The sequence below is a fragment of the Manduca sexta genome, chromosome 24 (genome assembly GCF_014839805.1).
Source record: "Manduca sexta isolate Smith_Timp_Sample1 chromosome 24, JHU_Msex_v1.0, whole genome shotgun sequence".
In the NCBI taxonomy this organism is placed as follows: Eukaryota; Metazoa; Arthropoda; class Insecta; order Lepidoptera; family Sphingidae; genus Manduca; species Manduca sexta.
Window position 1 is genome coordinate 10645928 of NC_051138.1, and position 18219 is coordinate 10664146.

Below are 18219 nucleotides of genomic sequence, written 5' to 3' on the forward strand. Positions count from 1 at the left end.
TTGGTATATTACACCAACTCCAAACTAGAGTGAAATAATAACATATGGAAGAAGACAAATTGCCTCTACCACGTCGGTATATTACAGTAGTGCAGTGCACTGCAGTGCAGTGCTGAGGCCTCAAGTTCGACCCCGAATTGCGCAGTGATATTGCTGATATGGGGTAGGTTTTCCTACCCCATATCAGCCCGAAGTCTGGTTTTCGTGTCGTTTACGACTATAGGTTCGCTCCCTATTACATTATGAGACGGAATACGTATAGCAAAAAAATTTTTATGGGAAGAAGAATAAGAATGTCGAGTTGCAGAAACCGAATTATGGAGAGACGACACTCGTATTTTATTGCATCAATTCAATATAAATATATTGAATATTTATATTGAATTGATGCACTAAAATTTTAATTCTAAATGTAAATTGTTAGTGTATAATGATTAAATGTTATTGTTTCGTCCCTTCTAAATCGTTTAGTTTTTAGGCATATTAATAACCTTTGCCCATGGCTCCGGCCACGAAGAAAAGTTTTACCAGGATAAATATTTTCCTATGGCACTAGTAATGTAGCTTCCTAATAGTGAAAGAATATACAAAATGGATTCAGTAATTTCAGAGATTACCCTCTACAAACCTACAAAGAAACGCTCACAAACTTTTCCTCTTTTCCATATTCATATACCTATAGATTACCTACTATTATAAAACTCCATAGGCGACATTGATATTCAATAATTCATAAATTTCGCTCAAATTCTCAGTTTGTGGATGACCGAAGTTCATTTGTCGGCCTGTGATATAAAAAACAGGACTAAAAGTAAATATACTTATATCAAATTACCTACAAAATAAGTATTATCAAAAATGTATGTACATAAATTACAGTGAGATTCTAAACTAATAAAAGTAGATAATGTCTAGATTATATTATCAAGCACAATATTGAGGCCATATCACTCAAGAAATCGAACCACCAAGTTATATTCTTGATGGATAAAAACTCCGAACTAAATAAAGATAAAAAAAGTAATTCAAGCTAGTGTATGCAAATTAATTATGGCTAAACGAACAAACATTATAATTGCTTCAGTTATTGGTGCGCTAGTGATTGGAGCTGGACTGGGCATCTTAATATGGTGGTTAGTTACTGATAAAGCTATGACTGATGATGGTGGTATTGACGATATTGACGGTAGTGGCGATGGTGCTGATATAGGTGATAATGAATACGATGTTACTGGTGAGTCTGAGCATAAATAACCATCAACGTTTGATGCAGTTGTAATATACTTTAAGATTCTTGAAACAATTGTAAATATAAATAAGTTTTTGTAATGTTAAATTATTTTAAACGCATTATGTTCGAATTGGTAATACAATTGATTAAAATAAATATGCACATCATCAAACACATTTTATAAATGTTTTCATTTTTCTAAGGAATAGGACAGGTGTCGTTATATTAAAAAGTTATTATAATAGTCTAATACTTTGGCGATAGCTCATCATGATACAAGAGATAGATATCTAGTCATCTGCTTGCAGTGACTTCAGCGTTAACCAGGTGAAAACAATTCATGCCTTAGACTATATGTCGCGCACAACATCAACCTCCGAGTATTCTGTACTCCGTTCCGATTGTTAATAATTTCGTTCATCTGATTAACTTAACATCAGCTGATATGCAGTTGTGTATATCAACTGCGAGCATGCAGGCCACCGAATAGCGATCTAATATACCTATATCTCTAACTTCGTACAAACAAACAATGATACAAGCTAACTTCACAGCCAAGGTAATTTTATGTATTGCACCACATTATAATGTTTTCGATTGTGAAATCATTGCAAGGTTGTAAGTAATTATGCTTCATTTCTATTTACGTCGAGTTTCTTCTATACTCTATACGCGTCCCAAATTCTAAGCCACTATGAACTTGTAAAGAGCCCCTACATTTTATTCTATGGATCGTCAAAGGTAATAAGAGAATAATTAAACAATTCGCTGGACAAATAAAGTGTTATGATCTTTGTATAAAACAACGAAAGTATTCAATTTAAAAGACGTACTCTACCACCGTGGCGGTGCCGGGGCGATATTTGAGACGGAAAGCAATAATCAATTCATATGTCTACATATGAATCAAAGTATGATTATAATCAATTTTACAATCATAGCTTACGATATAAGTTGTGAAGTCACTCAAACTTAATACACCTTACCACTTAAACACAGTAGTTAACACTTAAATATAAAGTTAAGTTGAAACTGAGCGTAGTGCACCAATATATATTCAAGGTTGTTTCTGTACCAGAACTATCAGGAGATGGCCTCGGCGACATTCCATACACAGCAGCTTACACTAACATCAGAGGAGCTGGCAACATGTTCTGGTGGTTCTACCCAACCACTTCCCCCCGCAGATCCACTACACCCTTAATAGTGTGGCTGGATGGAGTCACCGGAGTACCACCAAGTCTTTTAGCTAACTTCGGAATGTTTGGACCTTATGACATTAATATGAATGTACGAAATGAGTCGTGGGTAAGTATCACCAGTCCAACATACTTTGGTTATCTTGATTGTGAAATCAAACAAATAGTTGTGTTTTAAATAAATTTTGCATGTGTTTGTAACTTTCACGCAGAATAAATTCAACATAAAGTAACTTAAGTTATTCTTAGACGGCATAAATTAGTATCCGTTTAAAAATTGTTTGAATCAATTGTAGAGTTTCAAAGATTATCGCATAAAGGTATATAAGTCAAAAACAATAACCAAATAAAAAAAAAATGTGAGTTCACGTAAAGTCTATGTCAAAAGTTTAACAAATTGTTATTTCCTCTCAGGTCGAGCAATATAGTCTCCTCTTCATAGATTCACCACTTGGAACTGGCTATAGCACGCTGGAAGATGGCAACATCTCGACTAACCTTGACCAAATGAGTAAGCACATTTGACATACATAGGTTTATGTATAGTGATGTATAGTGATAGAGGTTTATGTATAATGGTGATTAATTAATCTTATTAGGCAAACTAATAAGATTAATTAATCACCATTATATGTGAATACCTATATTCTACTTATAAGTCCTCCAACAATCGCTCATCATACAAAACTCGAAGCTGCAATGCAATGATAGAATAGTTTTCTGTGTAATATTGGAACCCCCTACAACAAAAATCTATAAATGTATAGTATATATAACATTCATGCATAATTTATAAGTATAATTAAAAAGTAAAAAATGATATTTGTTTTTATTTTACAGCAAACCATCTTATTTACACATTGAAATCATTTTATAGTCTACACAAAGAATACTTGTACGCCCCACTATATATCTTCGGTCAAGGGCATGGTGCGCAGCAAGCGGTGTCTCTTGCTGCTAAACTGAAAGACGTAAGTACACCAAACATTGACTGTTACATTAAAGAGCTAATCTCACCATAGACAAACATTTAAAAAAATGACATGCTTCCTATACAACAGAGGAACTATACTCCAGTTTATGGCAATAAATCTATAGCAAGGCTACAACTACCACAGGCAGTCAGGCTGCACTCATAATTGTGCATGTTTTGTATTCAGACTGTACATACAGTATCAGACAGGTCGTCGTAATTACGGCGATTGGCGAAGACTAAACATTTCTTGTCAGTCTACTCTCTGTATGGATCCCACTCCACACACAAAAAGTACATGACACTTTGCCATGCCCATTTAAAAAATCTACTAATGCTTGTCATAATAATTTCAGATTGATCACCTTGCCCATCTTCCAACAGGAGTGGTTATAGGTAACGGGATCATATCGCCTGCTCTGGCTCTCACGAAACTAGGCTTTTATCTTGAAGAGCTAGGATACATAGATGGCAATGGACGCAGTGCAGTCGAAAATATCTCAAATATTATAAACAAAGCTGTAAACGAAGAGAGATTTGGGGAAGCTTTTGATAGATTATTATCGTTAGGAAAGTTTGTGAATGAAAACGCCGGAGCCGTGGCAGTTAATTTGGGTCATATTGTCGAAAAATTAACTCAAGAGTCTCTCCAAGGTAACGTTTTTACAAAACTATTTTTTATTAAATTTCCTGTTATATTTACATATGTGCCGTGTTTCAATTTATGGTTTTCTTAAGATATTCGCCACGTATAATAATAATTATAGCAATATGATATCTAGCAACTGTAGGGGCAAAATTACAGTTTTTAATGCACTATGAAATTGTTTTGCCTATAAAAAATATTTGACAAATAACGCCCCCTTGGTCTAGTAGCGTTGTATTCACCTCTAGGATCAGGAAGTTCTAATTCAGAACTTAAATTTCCAGGTGGAATAAGAATAACTTTTAATTTATTTCAGATCCATACAATCAACGACAATTCATGAAAAAATTGTTTGGTATCCGTTCAATCAATATTATGGACGAAGTGATAAGGCCTGCTTTAGGTATACCAAATTCCATCAAATTCGATGGACAAAATGAAAATGCTCTACGAGCAGTCAGAAGCACTTTTATGATTCCTGCCGTTGACAAAGGTACATCTTTATATTTCTGTGCAACTGTTTTGCTTTGAACCCTGTGTTTATATTCCAGTATTAATCTATTTATAAATGTACAAAAGTAAGCAATGTGGTTCTGGACCAACAGAGTATTGCTTTTATTTATATATGTTTTATTAAAAAATGCAATTTATTCCCATTTTCAGTTGAATATCTCCTGCAAAATACAAATGTTAGTGTTACAATCTACAATGGCAATCTTGATGCAGTCTCAAACACGCCAGGTATTTACGTATTTAGTAATTAGTATCCTAACAGGGCAGTAATTATATTATCTCATGATTAGACCATAGTACCCACCTCTAAAATCAGTCACGTCGAACTCTACGCTGGTGGTATGATCCCGGATATATTTTTGATCAGACTGAAAGTATCCGCTTTACGAATGGTGGAAGATCTGGTGTTTCGATTTACGAGTCCCGACTATCAAAACCAGTGTAAATCGATGAAAAAGTACAGCATAATTTCGGCTATTAACGAATGACACGACGTCTCGCGTCATCAGACTTTATTCTATTTTCTACTTAAGTATATTATAAATGTATGTATGTTTGTTCCTCTTTCACGAAAAAACGAACGGATTCAGATGAAACTTTACTTTTTAAACTAACTTTATAATATTGGTATAAGTACATCAGAGTAACACATAGGCTACAATTAGGGAAAGCAATCTCGTAAAGCACGAGATCTTGCGAGACTGGATTCATAGTCTCGCGAGATCTCGGTTAGGTCTAAAATCTCGCGAGATTGCATTCCCTAACTACAATTCATGATTTTGTGTTATTTGGTCATAATATAACGATACATATCAAGTAAGTCGGAAAAAATGCTGTCTTAGCGTACGCTGCTTAAACTGTCGGAGTTAGACAAATATGATGTACCGTAGCATTGTTTGTTTTAAATAGATCTAAATAAACCTTTTATGTGGAAGCCACCATGACCAAAATAGTGAGCCATAAATAAAATTAAATCAGATACATTTTTTGCGGGACTTTTATCCCAGAAAACTCCTTCACGCTGGCGAAGCCGCGAGCAAAAGTTAGTTTGTGCCATAAGGCAAAGTAATAATTTGGGCGTAAAGTAAAATATTTATACATATCTATTGTTTTCAGGTCAACTGGAATGGGTTGATAATCTGCGATGGCACGGACAAGCAAATTTCACTAGCAGTTTACGACAAACTCTTATAATAAACGGTTTAGTAGAAGGATACTTCCGTGAAACACCGCGGCTCACATTCTATTGGATGAATGTTGCTGGACAATCGGTAAATTTTGGTCAATGCGGTAGTTGACTTGACTAAAAAATAACTGACAAATATCGCCCCCATCTAGTTGATTTGCTCTCTTTAAACACATTTTTTAAAAAATATATCATTTCAAAACTATTTGGAAAAGAATTTTCAAAATACACGCAATAATAATTAAGTTATAACGTTTTGAAATTTAGTGAAAAGGATAAATGTCTAACAACAGTAATAACATATTGTGACGTCACAGTCACCGACTTTAACGCAGCGTGCGTGAGAAAGAGATAGCGCAATAACCCCACCACGCCCCCACCTTTGCTAACAATACTACAAATATGAATGACTGCTTTATTTTTCAACCAATTTTAAAACAGATTTAAAAAAAAAATATTTCTCATTAATTTCTGTTAAATATAAAATATACAAAATTAAACGTAGATACTACCTATTAACAGTTTGACAAGTGGTCCGCCTTTCGCGCGGGCCAGTCTCAATAGGTACCGCAATGTCTATATGCCAACAAGCAACATTGTCCAAGAACTGTTGCGTTCCAGTTAGAAGAAGCTCAGAACCAGTGTAATTGCTACATTACGAGATTTATCTATTTAACAGATAAGCTACGCATCAATCATGTATGACGGAATGTTTCCTCTTAAAAAGCTCCAATAAAAATATAAAACCGAGTCCCCGCCGCATCTATCTCCCTGAACGAAGTAAACTTAAACACTAGCCAACATATTTTGATGCAATTTGGTGTGAAGATAGTTAAAGACCCTGGGACAATATGCTACTTTCTATCCAAGGAGAATACAGGGACTTTTATCTCGGAAGCCTGTATCGCGCGGGCGAAGGAGCGAGCAAAACCTAGTGTATGAATAAAATATAATTTTACCAGTATGAAGTCGGACGATTAAAACTCGCATTTTAAATATTTAAACACGATTTCTGCCCTATCCGCGTAGGTAGAGATTCTAAATACACACTGAATTATCAATAATACTCAATTAATTATTAACATATTTATTCATTATGGTTTCAGGTACCTCTTGACAATCCTGTCGCGATGCGAAGAATATTACGAAGGATAATAGACGGCAACTAATTTAATTTGATTATTGTAATTTTGAATGTTAAATATATTATTTTAACATGTAAGTTTTAGACAAAGTAACTACATTACTACAACACAACATATATCCAAATTATTAACTAACTACGAGTTAATTCACACCTGACAAAATGTCTTACCACTGCTTACCCCTGTAAAGGGAAAGAGGCGTGATACAAGGACCTTATATTCGATAAGTCTTATATAACTACTAGTTACTAATCGAGACAACCATACGAAACATCCGAATAAATAAACAGCTTTTTAATTATAACACATAAGAACTGATTCACAAGTTAAATGTAAATTTAATTGAATTATAGTATTAAACAGCTAATTTAGACAGTACTCATTTTATTACCATTGTTCTGGAGCATAGATAAGTGACTATTGTATTTGGTCGACTTATAAACATCTATGTAACGAGTACCATTTACTCTAAAACTGTGAAACAGGCCCTAGTAATAAATTGGACATTATATGTTAACATAAACACCGTACATAATATCGTCATTGTCTTTCAAACTTTACTCTTGAACTATATAATACAAGTAATGCTAAATGGTGGAGTTGAGTCCTCCTGGAGATCCGACCACGTCGATAATTTCACCGATCGGCTTCGACTCGCTATCTGTACTCGTGTTGCATATCGAGGCTGGGATTGTTAGAGTCTGGAAGGAAAATAACATTCAAAAATAAATCGATAAAACGTGTAGTAAGGTTGTTTATAGCATAGAGGTGAAAAAGACGGTAGACACGGTATAACCTTACACATTATCAGTCTTACTTATAAACTTGTGTCAAGCGTTAAGAGGTGGTTAAGAATTGCTTAAATAGCTGTCAAAAACATCATCGGTTTACTAGTTTAAACCTTATTAAGAGGCACGATAGCGGGCTTTAACTTACCCGCTATCGTGCCTCGAGCTAATCGAGTAAGTTTGTTTTAACTAAGCATAGCTTTGCGATTTTTTTATAAGTAAGACTGTATATGCGTTTAAATATGTGTGCTTACGCAACTTTTGATAACTTGTATTACATGGGCTTATGTTAAAGTTGCCTTTACTGAATCCACGGAGTTAACTATCGTGGATATCGTCAAAGAATAAGGACACACCGAAAAATATACAACTTATGACACAGACTCAAGCAGAAAAAATAATTTCAGGCGATCATCAAAGTAAAATGTTTGTCGAATGCTGATGCGTGGCATCGTATTAAAATTACACTGTAGGTACTTATTACAATATTATTTAAAACATTTCCATACCAGGATTAAAAATAATACAGAACTAGGACAGACCCATGGCTTCTTTTCAGTTATTGTGCCGATGTCCGCTGCGTGAAACCAAGTTTTAAATTATAGTTTTATTTTAGCAACTTAAAACGTCCCACTGTTGGTCAAAGTTAAAACTTATTATTAGAATAATTTTAGACCATAAACCAACCTATGTTCAAATTCAGGTCGGTAGATCGTCAGAGACTTAATTGATGGTCCCGATGTACCACGTGCAAATCACATTAATTTCGACATTGAATATATCACAGACCCTGCATCTCAATGTCTTTGAAATTAGAGCCCAAAAAGCGTGTTTTTAATAAATGTAAAACAAGTTATAAAATAAAGTTCTAATTAAAACTCTTAAAAAAATGGAATTTATAGAATAACTGTAAGTGTGTATATTTCGGTTTCAAATTAAAAAAAAAACAACGCAAATAACTGTTTGGTGGTGCTTTTCGTATAGTATGGAAGAATTTCAAAACAGAAACATCCTCGTCCTTCCCTTATCCCTATTTCATTCCTTAAATATCAGCAGAAATCCTATGACTCTCTTATAATATTGCATAAATTCATGAACAATAGTTATAAAATAACTAAGTGTAATCACATAAAATACTTTTTTAAAGAATATCAAATCATCTATCAGATACATATGATGCAATGCAAGTGCGAGTGTTGAGATAACATGTTTTATCATGATTGATAGCTCCCCCATGATATATGACATTATTTAGTAGATATGTTAAGCACGAGATGTGTTTTCTAATCTTAATACAAAATATCTGTATTGACGTCATAATTTATTGTGTAAAATAAAGGTATCAATGTGGTAAGATTTCAACCGTTTCCGAGTTAAGACTTTAAGCGAGATGTCCGCTTTTTGTATAGGCGCTAGTTCTTTATTTTGAACAAATTCCAACCAACCTCAAACTTATTGGATAATAAAGTGGCAAAAATTTGGAGCTTGAAATCATTAAAATAATAATTTTAGACTCCTTCATTTAGAAGAAAAATAAGAAAGAAATTTCTTGGCGGAGTACTCATAGAAATAACTTCAATGATTTGTCAAGAGGTGAATTTTGTTTTTTTTTTTTATGACGTAAATAGCTGTTGGTTATCGTAATATATAAAAAGGTAAATTAAAAAAAATATTCTCGGACACAAATTAGGTGCACTTGATTTTTGACAACTGTACTCTTTCGAGGGTGCGTTCTAATGTGACAACATTTATATTTTGAAAGCGTTCATTGAAGTGTAATAGTAGATTCTTACTTATTAAATTGGCGTTTTGTATAAAGTAGTCTTTTTTTTTAAAAAAGCAATTAATTAAAGTATGCATCATTGTTATCAATGAACTTATGCTATCTCGTAGGGAAGTTCATTGATCCCTTTACTAAAAAAAAACCATGAGGGCTAGAATCAATAAACTCTCTGAAAGTGGTTTCGACCGCCATATCGAAATCCAATATTTATTTGTAAACAGTTATCCAAATTACAGAAAAAGTGGTAATTTGTTGGAGTAAGGGCCGGGCACTATCGTGGATGTCGCAGACATTCCAATTGCAGCTCCGCTAGTTCAGTGGCCGCCTGTCGTGCAGTGTGTGGTCTCGCGTTGTCCTGAAGCAGCAGTGGCCTACATGATAGACCAGCCTCGATTGTTTAGCAGCTAGTTCCTACAGCATGCAGTTGCTGACAATAGATATCTGCCATAATAATTGGGGCAAATTTTAGAAATTTGTGGTGAATGATATCGGCGCTAGTCCACCACTCACAAGTATTTTTTTGGAAATTAAATTTTAGCGTGGGTCAAGCTTTGGCTGATTCTCCAGGATTCAGCCATTGCGAAGAACAATTCCGATTATCGTACTGGATCCACATTTCACCACAGGTTGAAGATTAAATTAAAAATCCCTTCATTGTTGTGTCGGTTGAGCAAAGTAATGCAACATTCAACGTGTTTGCTGAGTTGATTCACTCAACTCATAAGATGCCCACCTTTCAAGCTTTTTTTACTTTGGAGATTTGTTTCAAGTGATTATACACATTTTATCACTCACACCAAAGCCTGCAGCTACCTCTGAAGTGGTTTGTGATGGATCCGCTTCCACCATTGCCTTTAGATTGCCTGAAGGTCGATATTTCCACAACGAAAATGTTGAAACAAAAAACGTAAAATGTTTTCTTTTCCTATACCAGCGCCATATACATCGTTAATCCTTCGAGCTGTTTCTGCAAAACTGGTGCCACAGTGGAACTCATAGTCGTAAAAAATAATACAGTCGAATTGAGAACCTCCTCCTTTTCTTGAATTAAGTTAAATATAGCGATATTTCATGCTTTCCATTGCGCAACAAATAAATGACTTTTCTATGCTCAAATGTACCAATTAAATGCATGTATAAATTTTAATTAAGAATTCTTATCCTTAGAGTAGATATTTCACATCAAAGTGGCCAGTACGACAAAACGCCAATTTTATAAATAAGAACCTAATATTTTCTGTTCACCAGTATTGAATAGCCAGTAAACTAAAATTTAGGAAGACTTAGTATCCTTTACCTCAAGATACTTGGATATTAAAATAAATAAGAATTTAAAACCCACCTTTCCAGGATTGAGAGCTTCATACTGATGCCTCAAGGCTTGCAACTCGAATTCGTACGACGCGAGCGCATTCTTCAAGTCCAAGGCTAGAGCCAAGTCGGAACGCAAATCATTGAAATGTTTACATATCATTTCCGTCGGCGTTGGCGCTATGTCTGTAAATACATATACTTTTTTAAATAAAATAGGTTTTATACTATCCTAAACTGAACTTAATTTTCTATTTATTCTTTAATGTTCGTATTTTAAACACTTTCAATATTCAACTTATTTACATTTCAAAGAGTCATATTTTCAATTAGTACACATGAAGATAATGTCTGGTATGATTGCTTTGATACAAGGTAAAATGTGACAAAATAATAACACCCTTATTCATTGACATTATTTATCTAAGAATGGAGCATTGCTGTCATAACAAGTCTGTTGAAAAACAGACAAGAAACGTCAGCACTGAAAAGTACTGACGGCATACGGCCCATATTGAGACACAACGTGAATCTAGTTGGCTGCCAGATAAAAAAAAACTTAACAAAAAAACAAGCTATTAGATAAACAAAGCTTAGAAACAGACTTGTTATCAAAGCAATGCTCCATCCTTAGATAAATAACATCTATGAATAAGGGGGTAAGAGTATAAACTCCTTCATAATTTTTCATACCACTACCTACTGCTTAGACAACTACTAACCAATATTCATAAGCCGTAACTCCTGTTCAATGGCTTTAGATTTCCTCTGTCCCACTCCAGGAGGCAGCTTCATACGTTGCGATCGAAGCCACACACCTGTACCGCGAGCTTCGGGAAACTTTATGCCAGACCATTCCACTGTCTAAAAAATAAAGATGCATTCAAATAACACGCTCTATTTAAGAGCCAAAAAACTCGAATGCACTAACATGCACATAATCACACTAACATACTCAAAAAATACCAACCAAATGGTAGTTTGCCCAAGTTTTTTGCCGCTCATTACGCCAATTAATTATGTACCAGAAAATGGCAATATTTATTTGACTCATTGTAAATAAGAAAATATAGATGTCTAATTTCAATGTTTATAAATATATGCAACTCACAACATTATCGACTGTACGCATAGGTCTCTGTTGTGTTGTCATCTTCTTTTTATGTAGTTTCCTCTCATGCCGCCTGACCATATTAGCTGCTGTTGTAGATGGAGTATTGCTCTCCGTGTTGTTGGTAGGCAGATGGGCAACAGGAACATTGCCACTATCAGCTCTAGATATAAGTTTTTGTAAATCCTGTGTCTTTCGTTCTCTCTCACGCTTCCTTGCTTCTATTTTTTTCAGTTCCGCTAACAGCATTTGTTCCTCATCAATCTGTAATAATAAAGAATTGTTTCGACCATTCCACTGTTAAATTGTTACACAGGGTGGATTTTTAAACGCACCATTATAGACAGCTACTTTTGTTGCTGTAGTTACCAAAGAACATTAGGAGTTCAATATCCTTAAATTTTAAAAATAATATTTGACTGATTTTGCCAAAAAACGAATTCATGGTTAGGCATTAGGCAAGTTACACAAATTATGAATGTAAAAGTGGAATAAGAAATTTTATAATTATTATTAGTTCTGTAAATACCTGTTCCTGAGTGCGGTCAAACAACCTGCGCAATTGTTCTTTCCTTTTTCTCTCATGTTCAGCATCATAATGGTAAACTCTTTTTTCACCATTAACTGATGTAACCGTATTCGACCAGGGATTTGTTTTCACCTAAAATATATACTATTCATAATGAAATGGTAACAAAGATTTAATCAGATGCTACTGATTAAAAATGTTAAGATAAAAATATAAGTAATGTTGATGATGTCCATGACAGAAAAATTAAAAAAGCTCCTCGAATAAACATTATGAAAAACTACAAAGGTTCTTAAGAACTCATAAAATGTATTTTTCTAAATTACCTTGCTCAATGTCGCACAAATACCATAATAGCGTTCCTTTAGATCCTCAATGCTCCTGTCCCTAAAAGCAGCTCTATCCCATCGGTCATGTATCACAATAAACCGCAAGTCAAATCTCTGACACAAATCCATCAAATGATCAGTTTCTGCCTGACTCCAGTCTTCAGATTTTAAATATTGATTATATTCTGACTCTGAATATGATGGTATTGCTACTTGCTGTAAAAAATAAATAAGAAATATTATTGTTTTCTATATGGAAATAGTGTGTACATTTTATTACATGGAAAGTAAAGGAAAGAGGCACTATTAGACACTGTTTACAAAAATGCATTTATTTTTTACAGGTTTTAACATGTAATATAATATCCAACCTTTAGAATTACGATGACACAAGTGTAAAAAACCATAAATTGACATTTTATTATTTTTTTTCACTTGCATCATCATAATTCTAAAGTTGCGATATATAAGTACAAGAATGGCAACAGTAATAGAGTAATGTAAAATGTAAAAAAAAATATCAAGCAGATCTTTTTATTTTATTTATTCCACCTTTGTAGAAAACTGCCTTCACTCTAAGTTGCCTTGTTCCCCTCTACACAATATTATATAAACAATATTTTTTTTACATGTAAAACTATTAAACAACATATATACAATGTTGTGCATAGATCTCTATAATTTTCAATTTGCACACATTAATACATGATTGTATTAACTAGAACTATCAGATTAATATCTATACCTTATTAAATTGTGCAAAGGGATATTCTTTAGCTTCATCTGCACTCCTTTTCCAGTGATGAAACACAGCATTATCTTTCCGAGCTGGATTAGTGAAAGGTGCCCACACCCATTTTCTTACTTTTCTCATGCCTAGCTTAGCCTTTGTTTGTTTGTAAGCTTTACCTGCAGTAGAATGAAACAATTAAAGCATTTATGATTTTTGTATTATTTTATTCCACATAACTAGATAGCATAATATTATTTAAATGAACTTTCATTACATTGTGATGAAAATCTCAAATTAGTGGATTGTTCTGATAAGTTGCATTGTACATGTTATGGCAGTGTATAAGAAGATAGTTTAAAAGTTGCCACCTATCCACCTCACAGGTTCATTCCTTTCATGCACATATAAATCATACCATACACACTGCTCATCCAGCAGTTTATATGTTTAAAACCGAGATATTCTACAAGACGTCGAGTGGAGTACACCTAATAGAACATACAATACTAGAAAATAATCATAAGACAGAAGTACCTGTATCAGTTGGCAATAGAGGCGGCAAATCTTTGTTATCGTTGTAAAGAAGGGCAAACACCTCTCGGTGCATGCCCTCAGGCCTTTTCACCGCTTTGGCAGTAACATATTTCTTCTTGTTCTTGTCGCCATGGATAATACTATCCCGGCTAATCTCGGCCGCTCCAGGCTGTTCTATATCCAAAATATCCAGAATATCTGTCATTGTTACGTTATAGTTTCACAGCATAAAAAATAAACTAATATTTCGGTAATACACTTTTAATGTTAATGATAATACTAATATGTGTTTAACATATTTTCACAAATACGATAGACCGTGAGAAATGTAAAATTGTTTTTTTGTGAATTAGATATTGACCAAAGAGAATATAATCACTACGTTTTAATATTGACATGGACATTTGATTGGACATTGAAGATTGCTTTTTTTATTTTCCCTTTTTATTCCCAAGGCAAAGGTTTCTAGCCCGTGCAGCCTCGTCAATTATAATGTTTTCAATGAAATTCAGTACGGGCCTAAGCCAAGTCTTCATATTATTTCTACGTTTAGTGTTATATAGGCCTTTGAAAATTAACAAAAAGTTAAGATTTAAAAGTTTTTTAATGGACAAAAATTCCTGTATTCTATAAAAATATAAACATTCAATACATTAATTATAATACAAAAAAATAATGTATCAATATTAATAAAAGATTTATTATTAACATTGCACTCCATATATAAAACCAATATCTGCGTTTATATGTTAATGAGGAACAATAGTCGATTATTAACATTGATAAGATCTTACTTTGTAATCGATTATTGGTATAAAATCCAGGAATGATTCAATTCCTTAACTTATCACTCGCGATTGTCCATCTCTAAATTGGATTTTATATTTTAAGTGTTGCCACTTGCCACTACTCACTAATAACAATATTTAATTATTCTAATTTGTTTTACGCTCACTTTTTGTTTATTTCATTTAAAATCTGGTTTAAAAGATGATGGTGAAAGTGCTATTGCATTCACCCAAATTTTTTAATGAATTATGCAAGTCGTAGTACACAACTTGAGGTTCCAAATATAATAATGTAATTGGAAGTTCTATTTATTTAGAACAAGGAATTAAATAGACGGGTCAATTATAATATTACTTCTTACTGTTTCTGTGTAACTAAATATAACAGCATATTATAACAAATGAGCTCCCTTGTTGCTAAATGTTGATATGAGCTTCCCTTTAAAAGTTTCATTAAATCATAATATTATAAACACTCCTAAAGCTATTATAATAATAAAGCTAATAAAACTAGGAATTTTAATGCAACTAGGATATTTATATCAAATGAAACATGTTTCAAGACCAATTTATATATGCCAGTAACATAATCTTCCAAGGGCTCAGGTATTTTTTATCTGGACAACTGTTTAAAGTTGATAAATACCGTTTTGTCCAAATATAACTCAAACTAACAAGATACAGAGATTGTCACCTACTGCAATTTAATATAGCAGCTTGCATGGAATAATTAAAAAAAAACAATATGTAGGCTTAAAAATAAATTTTAATTACAACTAAATAGCTCCTTTTGGAGCACCATATGCATCAGGCATTCTCTCAATAGTATATTTATGTTGAGCAACATACATTATTGGTACACCTGGAATCTTTCGTATCCTTCTTTTTAAATCTTTATCATTAGTAGCCACAATATAACATTTATGTTGCGTAACTCTCTGTACTAAACAATCATCAGCATAAGTTCCTTTGTGAAGGCATGTAATCCTTTCAAACCTCGGATCCTTAACGATTCTCAAAGCCACCCTATATTTTCGCCCTAATTTTTCTAATTCAGCCAAAACGCAGTCAGTAATGTACGGTACACATTTGGCATACAGACAGTCCATCATATTTTGCACAATATCTAATTTATTTTTGATTGAAAAGTTAATGAAATTTGTGTCGACTAAGATATGATATGGCGGCCCCAGTTGCATGTTATATTGAAAGAATAAAGCAGAGCTGGCTTGTGGTGCTTCCCGAATCTTCATCTCGTGAGGATCGATTTTGTTCTTTTTTCTAAGCTGTACCCTATCAACTGGTTTTATCCTTGGATCATTTAGATTTATCATTTTCTTCATTTTAGCAAATTTCCTCTCCGCTATTTTCCGTGCCTTCTTTGCTTTCCCCTAAAAATAAACAATTATCTATATTGCTGTTTACGATAATACAATACAATACTGTAAAAACAACTAACTTACCATATTAGCTTTAAAAGATTATTGTGTTGAAGCAAATAATTACACTTATTTATATTTAAGAGTAATAAAATGAGAAAATAACCTCAAGAAATAAACAACATTCTAAAACATGTGTGATGTTAAAATGTCTTATATCACATGTCAGTTGTCAATTGTCAATGGTCAACCCAGATTAAAAACTCAAATCTAGTGATTTACTAGAGTCCTTTATTTTTGTATTTTTATAAAAATATGCGAGTTGCCGTTATCACATTTCATCAAATCTCGACTATGTTTCTAATATACTTCGTATATCCTTTAATAATTTATTACTTTGGTAATTTATAAATAATAATAATAAATGAATGATGCTTTTATAAGTGTGGGTACTCTTTGAAAGTAATTTTAAAAATTGTCTTAGGTTACAATCAATTATCTAATTTATTATGTATATAAAAATGATAATAAGAGTCTTTATAATAATACAATGATTATACTGAATAGTGCTGCACTATTATTGTCAAAATATGTCGAGACCTAACTCTCTAATGTCATTTTATATTTGTCAGTTGTCTATTTTGTTGCGCGATTGACGATTCCTTGCATTTGAGTCCACTACATATAAATTTTAAACATGTCTTCGCAGATGTCGGCTATAGAACTGCTTAAACTAGGAGACGAAGGGAGGATAAAGCCAACCTTGAATGTGTATTGGCCATATGTTTTAGGCCTTGCATTCGGCGTTGGCACCGGAGCATTCCTTAACTTCCAATCAAGACGACCACCTTTTAGTGGTAAGAATTACATAACAAACAATAATACTCTATAAAAAACAAAAGTATATAAAATATAATAGTCATCTCGATAGTGATTGATTTACGTAAAATATGGTTGTAAAATTACATCGTGTTATCTTTACAGGTATTCAGAAGCATGTATTTAGTGTCGCCGGCTGGACAGCTCTACTATCTTTTGTACAAAATAAACGGGACGAGTACCTCGCCGAGAAGGATGCTGTTTTGAGACATTATATTGAATTGCATCCAGAGGATTTCCCCACCCCAGGTGAGTTATTAATAAATAATCAAATGTTTCAAAACAATATTATGTTTAGAAGTTTCATTACTGAGTATGGTTATTATTGCAATTCTTTATATGGTGATTAAGTATATCAAAACAAAAATAGCATATTTACATTTTACAATATGAAACCTAATTTATAGTCTAGTTGTGTATGGAACTGTCTCCTGTGTCTAATGTCTGCATGCTCAAAAGCCAAGGCAAACATCTTTGACTTTTAGAGTTTACTACATGTATTTTTTATCATTTATTGTTTGATTTGATGGTGAAAGAAAATATTGTGAGGACCTACATACTTAAGAGTACATACTCTAAAAAGAATGTTGAGGGTATGGGAAGTCTGCCAGCCTGCAGTAAGGCAGCACTGTCTGATGCATAGACTTAGACATGTTTGCATAGATTTCATTTTATGGTAGTTTATAAAATATTTATCATTTGTGAAAATGTATTTTAATCATTTTTATTGCCTGATGTAAATTTGATTGTCTTTTTTTTTTAACTCAGAAACCTGTATCCTGAGCCATAAACACTTATAGAATTTTAACTAAAAGGATCAATTGTTTTAATAAATTTGAGTAATTTATAGAGATTTTTCTTTACAGAGAGGAGGAAGATTGGTGATATTCTGGAGCCCTGGATTCCAGTCCGTTAAATAAAATGGAAATTAATAGTGGTTGTAAATGAATCTTGTATAATATGTTAAAATTATTTATCACTTGTAATACATTTTCATATGTTACAGTGATATAAAGCTAAAAAGTAGATAATTTGGTCTGTTATTTTTGTAGTTTTCTTACATAGTTTGTAATAATAACCAGTACTATCTGTCAGGGGCAAAATATTCTTATTATATGTAAATTATAAGTGTCAAAGAAATGGAAAACACAATTGAAAAGTT

The 18219-nt window shown here is 33.1% G+C and overlaps 4 protein-coding genes across 4 annotated transcripts; 2 read left to right on the forward strand and 2 right to left on the reverse strand.

The window, feature by feature from the left end:
• Nucleotides 1–936: 936 nt before the first annotated feature.
• On the forward strand, nucleotides 937–7180 carry LOC115447657 (retinoid-inducible serine carboxypeptidase). Its single transcript, XM_030174836.2, has 9 exons — nucleotides 937–1234; nucleotides 2310–2539; nucleotides 2845–2941; nucleotides 3271–3401; nucleotides 3760–4057; nucleotides 4366–4542; nucleotides 4713–4790; nucleotides 5679–5833; nucleotides 6855–7180. Exons 1-9 carry the CDS (start codon nucleotides 1051–1053, stop codon nucleotides 6915–6917), a joined length of 1413 nt encoding a protein of 470 aa, XP_030030696.1. The 5' UTR covers nucleotides 937–1050; the 3' UTR covers nucleotides 6918–7180.
• LOC115447659 (DNA methyltransferase 1-associated protein 1) lies at nucleotides 6820–14444 on the reverse strand. The gene is made up of 8 exons (XM_030174837.2): nucleotides 14012–14444; nucleotides 13490–13653; nucleotides 12742–12960; nucleotides 12416–12547; nucleotides 11887–12150; nucleotides 11498–11639; nucleotides 10807–10961; nucleotides 6820–7594 (listed from the first exon to the last, which is right to left on the reverse strand). Exons 1-8 carry the CDS (start codon nucleotides 14214–14216, stop codon nucleotides 7481–7483), a joined length of 1395 nt encoding a protein of 464 aa, XP_030030697.1. The 5' UTR covers nucleotides 14217–14444; the 3' UTR covers nucleotides 6820–7480.
• Nucleotides 14445–15547: 1103 nt separating this feature from the next.
• On the reverse strand, nucleotides 15548–16439 carry LOC115447670 (rRNA-processing protein FCF1 homolog). Its single transcript, XM_030174850.2, has 2 exons — nucleotides 16263–16439; nucleotides 15548–16190 (listed from the first exon to the last, which is right to left on the reverse strand). Exons 1-2 carry the CDS (start codon nucleotides 16263–16265, stop codon nucleotides 15576–15578), a joined length of 618 nt encoding a protein of 205 aa, XP_030030710.1. The 5' UTR covers nucleotides 16266–16439; the 3' UTR covers nucleotides 15548–15575.
• A 338-nt stretch (nucleotides 16440–16777) lies between these two features.
• Nucleotides 16778–18100, forward strand: LOC115447654 (NADH dehydrogenase [ubiquinone] 1 subunit C2). The gene is made up of 3 exons (XM_030174832.2): nucleotides 16778–17035; nucleotides 17163–17306; nucleotides 17924–18100. The coding sequence occupies exons 1-3, from the start codon at nucleotides 16876–16878 to the stop codon at nucleotides 17971–17973; spliced, it is 354 nt and encodes a 117-aa protein (XP_030030692.1). The 5' UTR covers nucleotides 16778–16875; the 3' UTR covers nucleotides 17974–18100.
• The last annotated feature ends 119 nt before the right edge of the window (nucleotides 18101–18219 follow it).

What these genes read in the sequence shown, in the direction of transcription:
- LOC115447659 (XM_030174837.2), bottom strand. Translation starts at nt 14,216, where the DNA reads ATGACAGATATTCTGGATATTTTGGATATAGAACAGCCTGGAGCGGCC. An exon ending in TCTATTGCCAACTGATACAG is followed by an intron (nt 13,654 to 14,011) that starts GTACTTCTGTCT and finishes ATTCTACTGCAG; the next exon opens with GTAAAGCTTACAAACAAACA. An exon ending in TTTGTGCGACATTGAGCAAG is followed by an intron (nt 12,548 to 12,741) that starts GTAATTTAGAAA and finishes TATATATTTTAG; the next exon opens with GTGAAAACAAATCCCTGGTC.
- LOC115447657 (XM_030174836.2), top strand. Translation starts at nt 1,051, where the DNA reads ATGGCTAAACGAACAAACATTATAATTGCTTCAGTTATTGGTGCGCTA. An exon ending in AACTCAAGAGTCTCTCCAAG is followed by an intron (nt 4,058 to 4,365) that starts GTAACGTTTTTA and finishes AATTTATTTCAG; the next exon opens with ATCCATACAATCAACGACAA. An exon ending in TGCAGTCTCAAACACGCCAG is followed by an intron (nt 4,791 to 5,678) that starts GTATTTACGTAT and finishes TATTGTTTTCAG; the next exon opens with GTCAACTGGAATGGGTTGAT.
- LOC115447654 (XM_030174832.2), top strand. Translation starts at nt 16,876, where the DNA reads ATGTCTTCGCAGATGTCGGCTATAGAACTGCTTAAACTAGGAGACGAA. An exon ending in AAGACGACCACCTTTTAGTG is followed by an intron (nt 17,036 to 17,162) that starts GTAAGAATTACA and finishes TTATCTTTACAG; the next exon opens with GTATTCAGAAGCATGTATTT. An exon ending in AGAGGATTTCCCCACCCCAG is followed by an intron (nt 17,307 to 17,923) that starts GTGAGTTATTAA and finishes TTTTCTTTACAG; the next exon opens with AGAGGAGGAAGATTGGTGAT.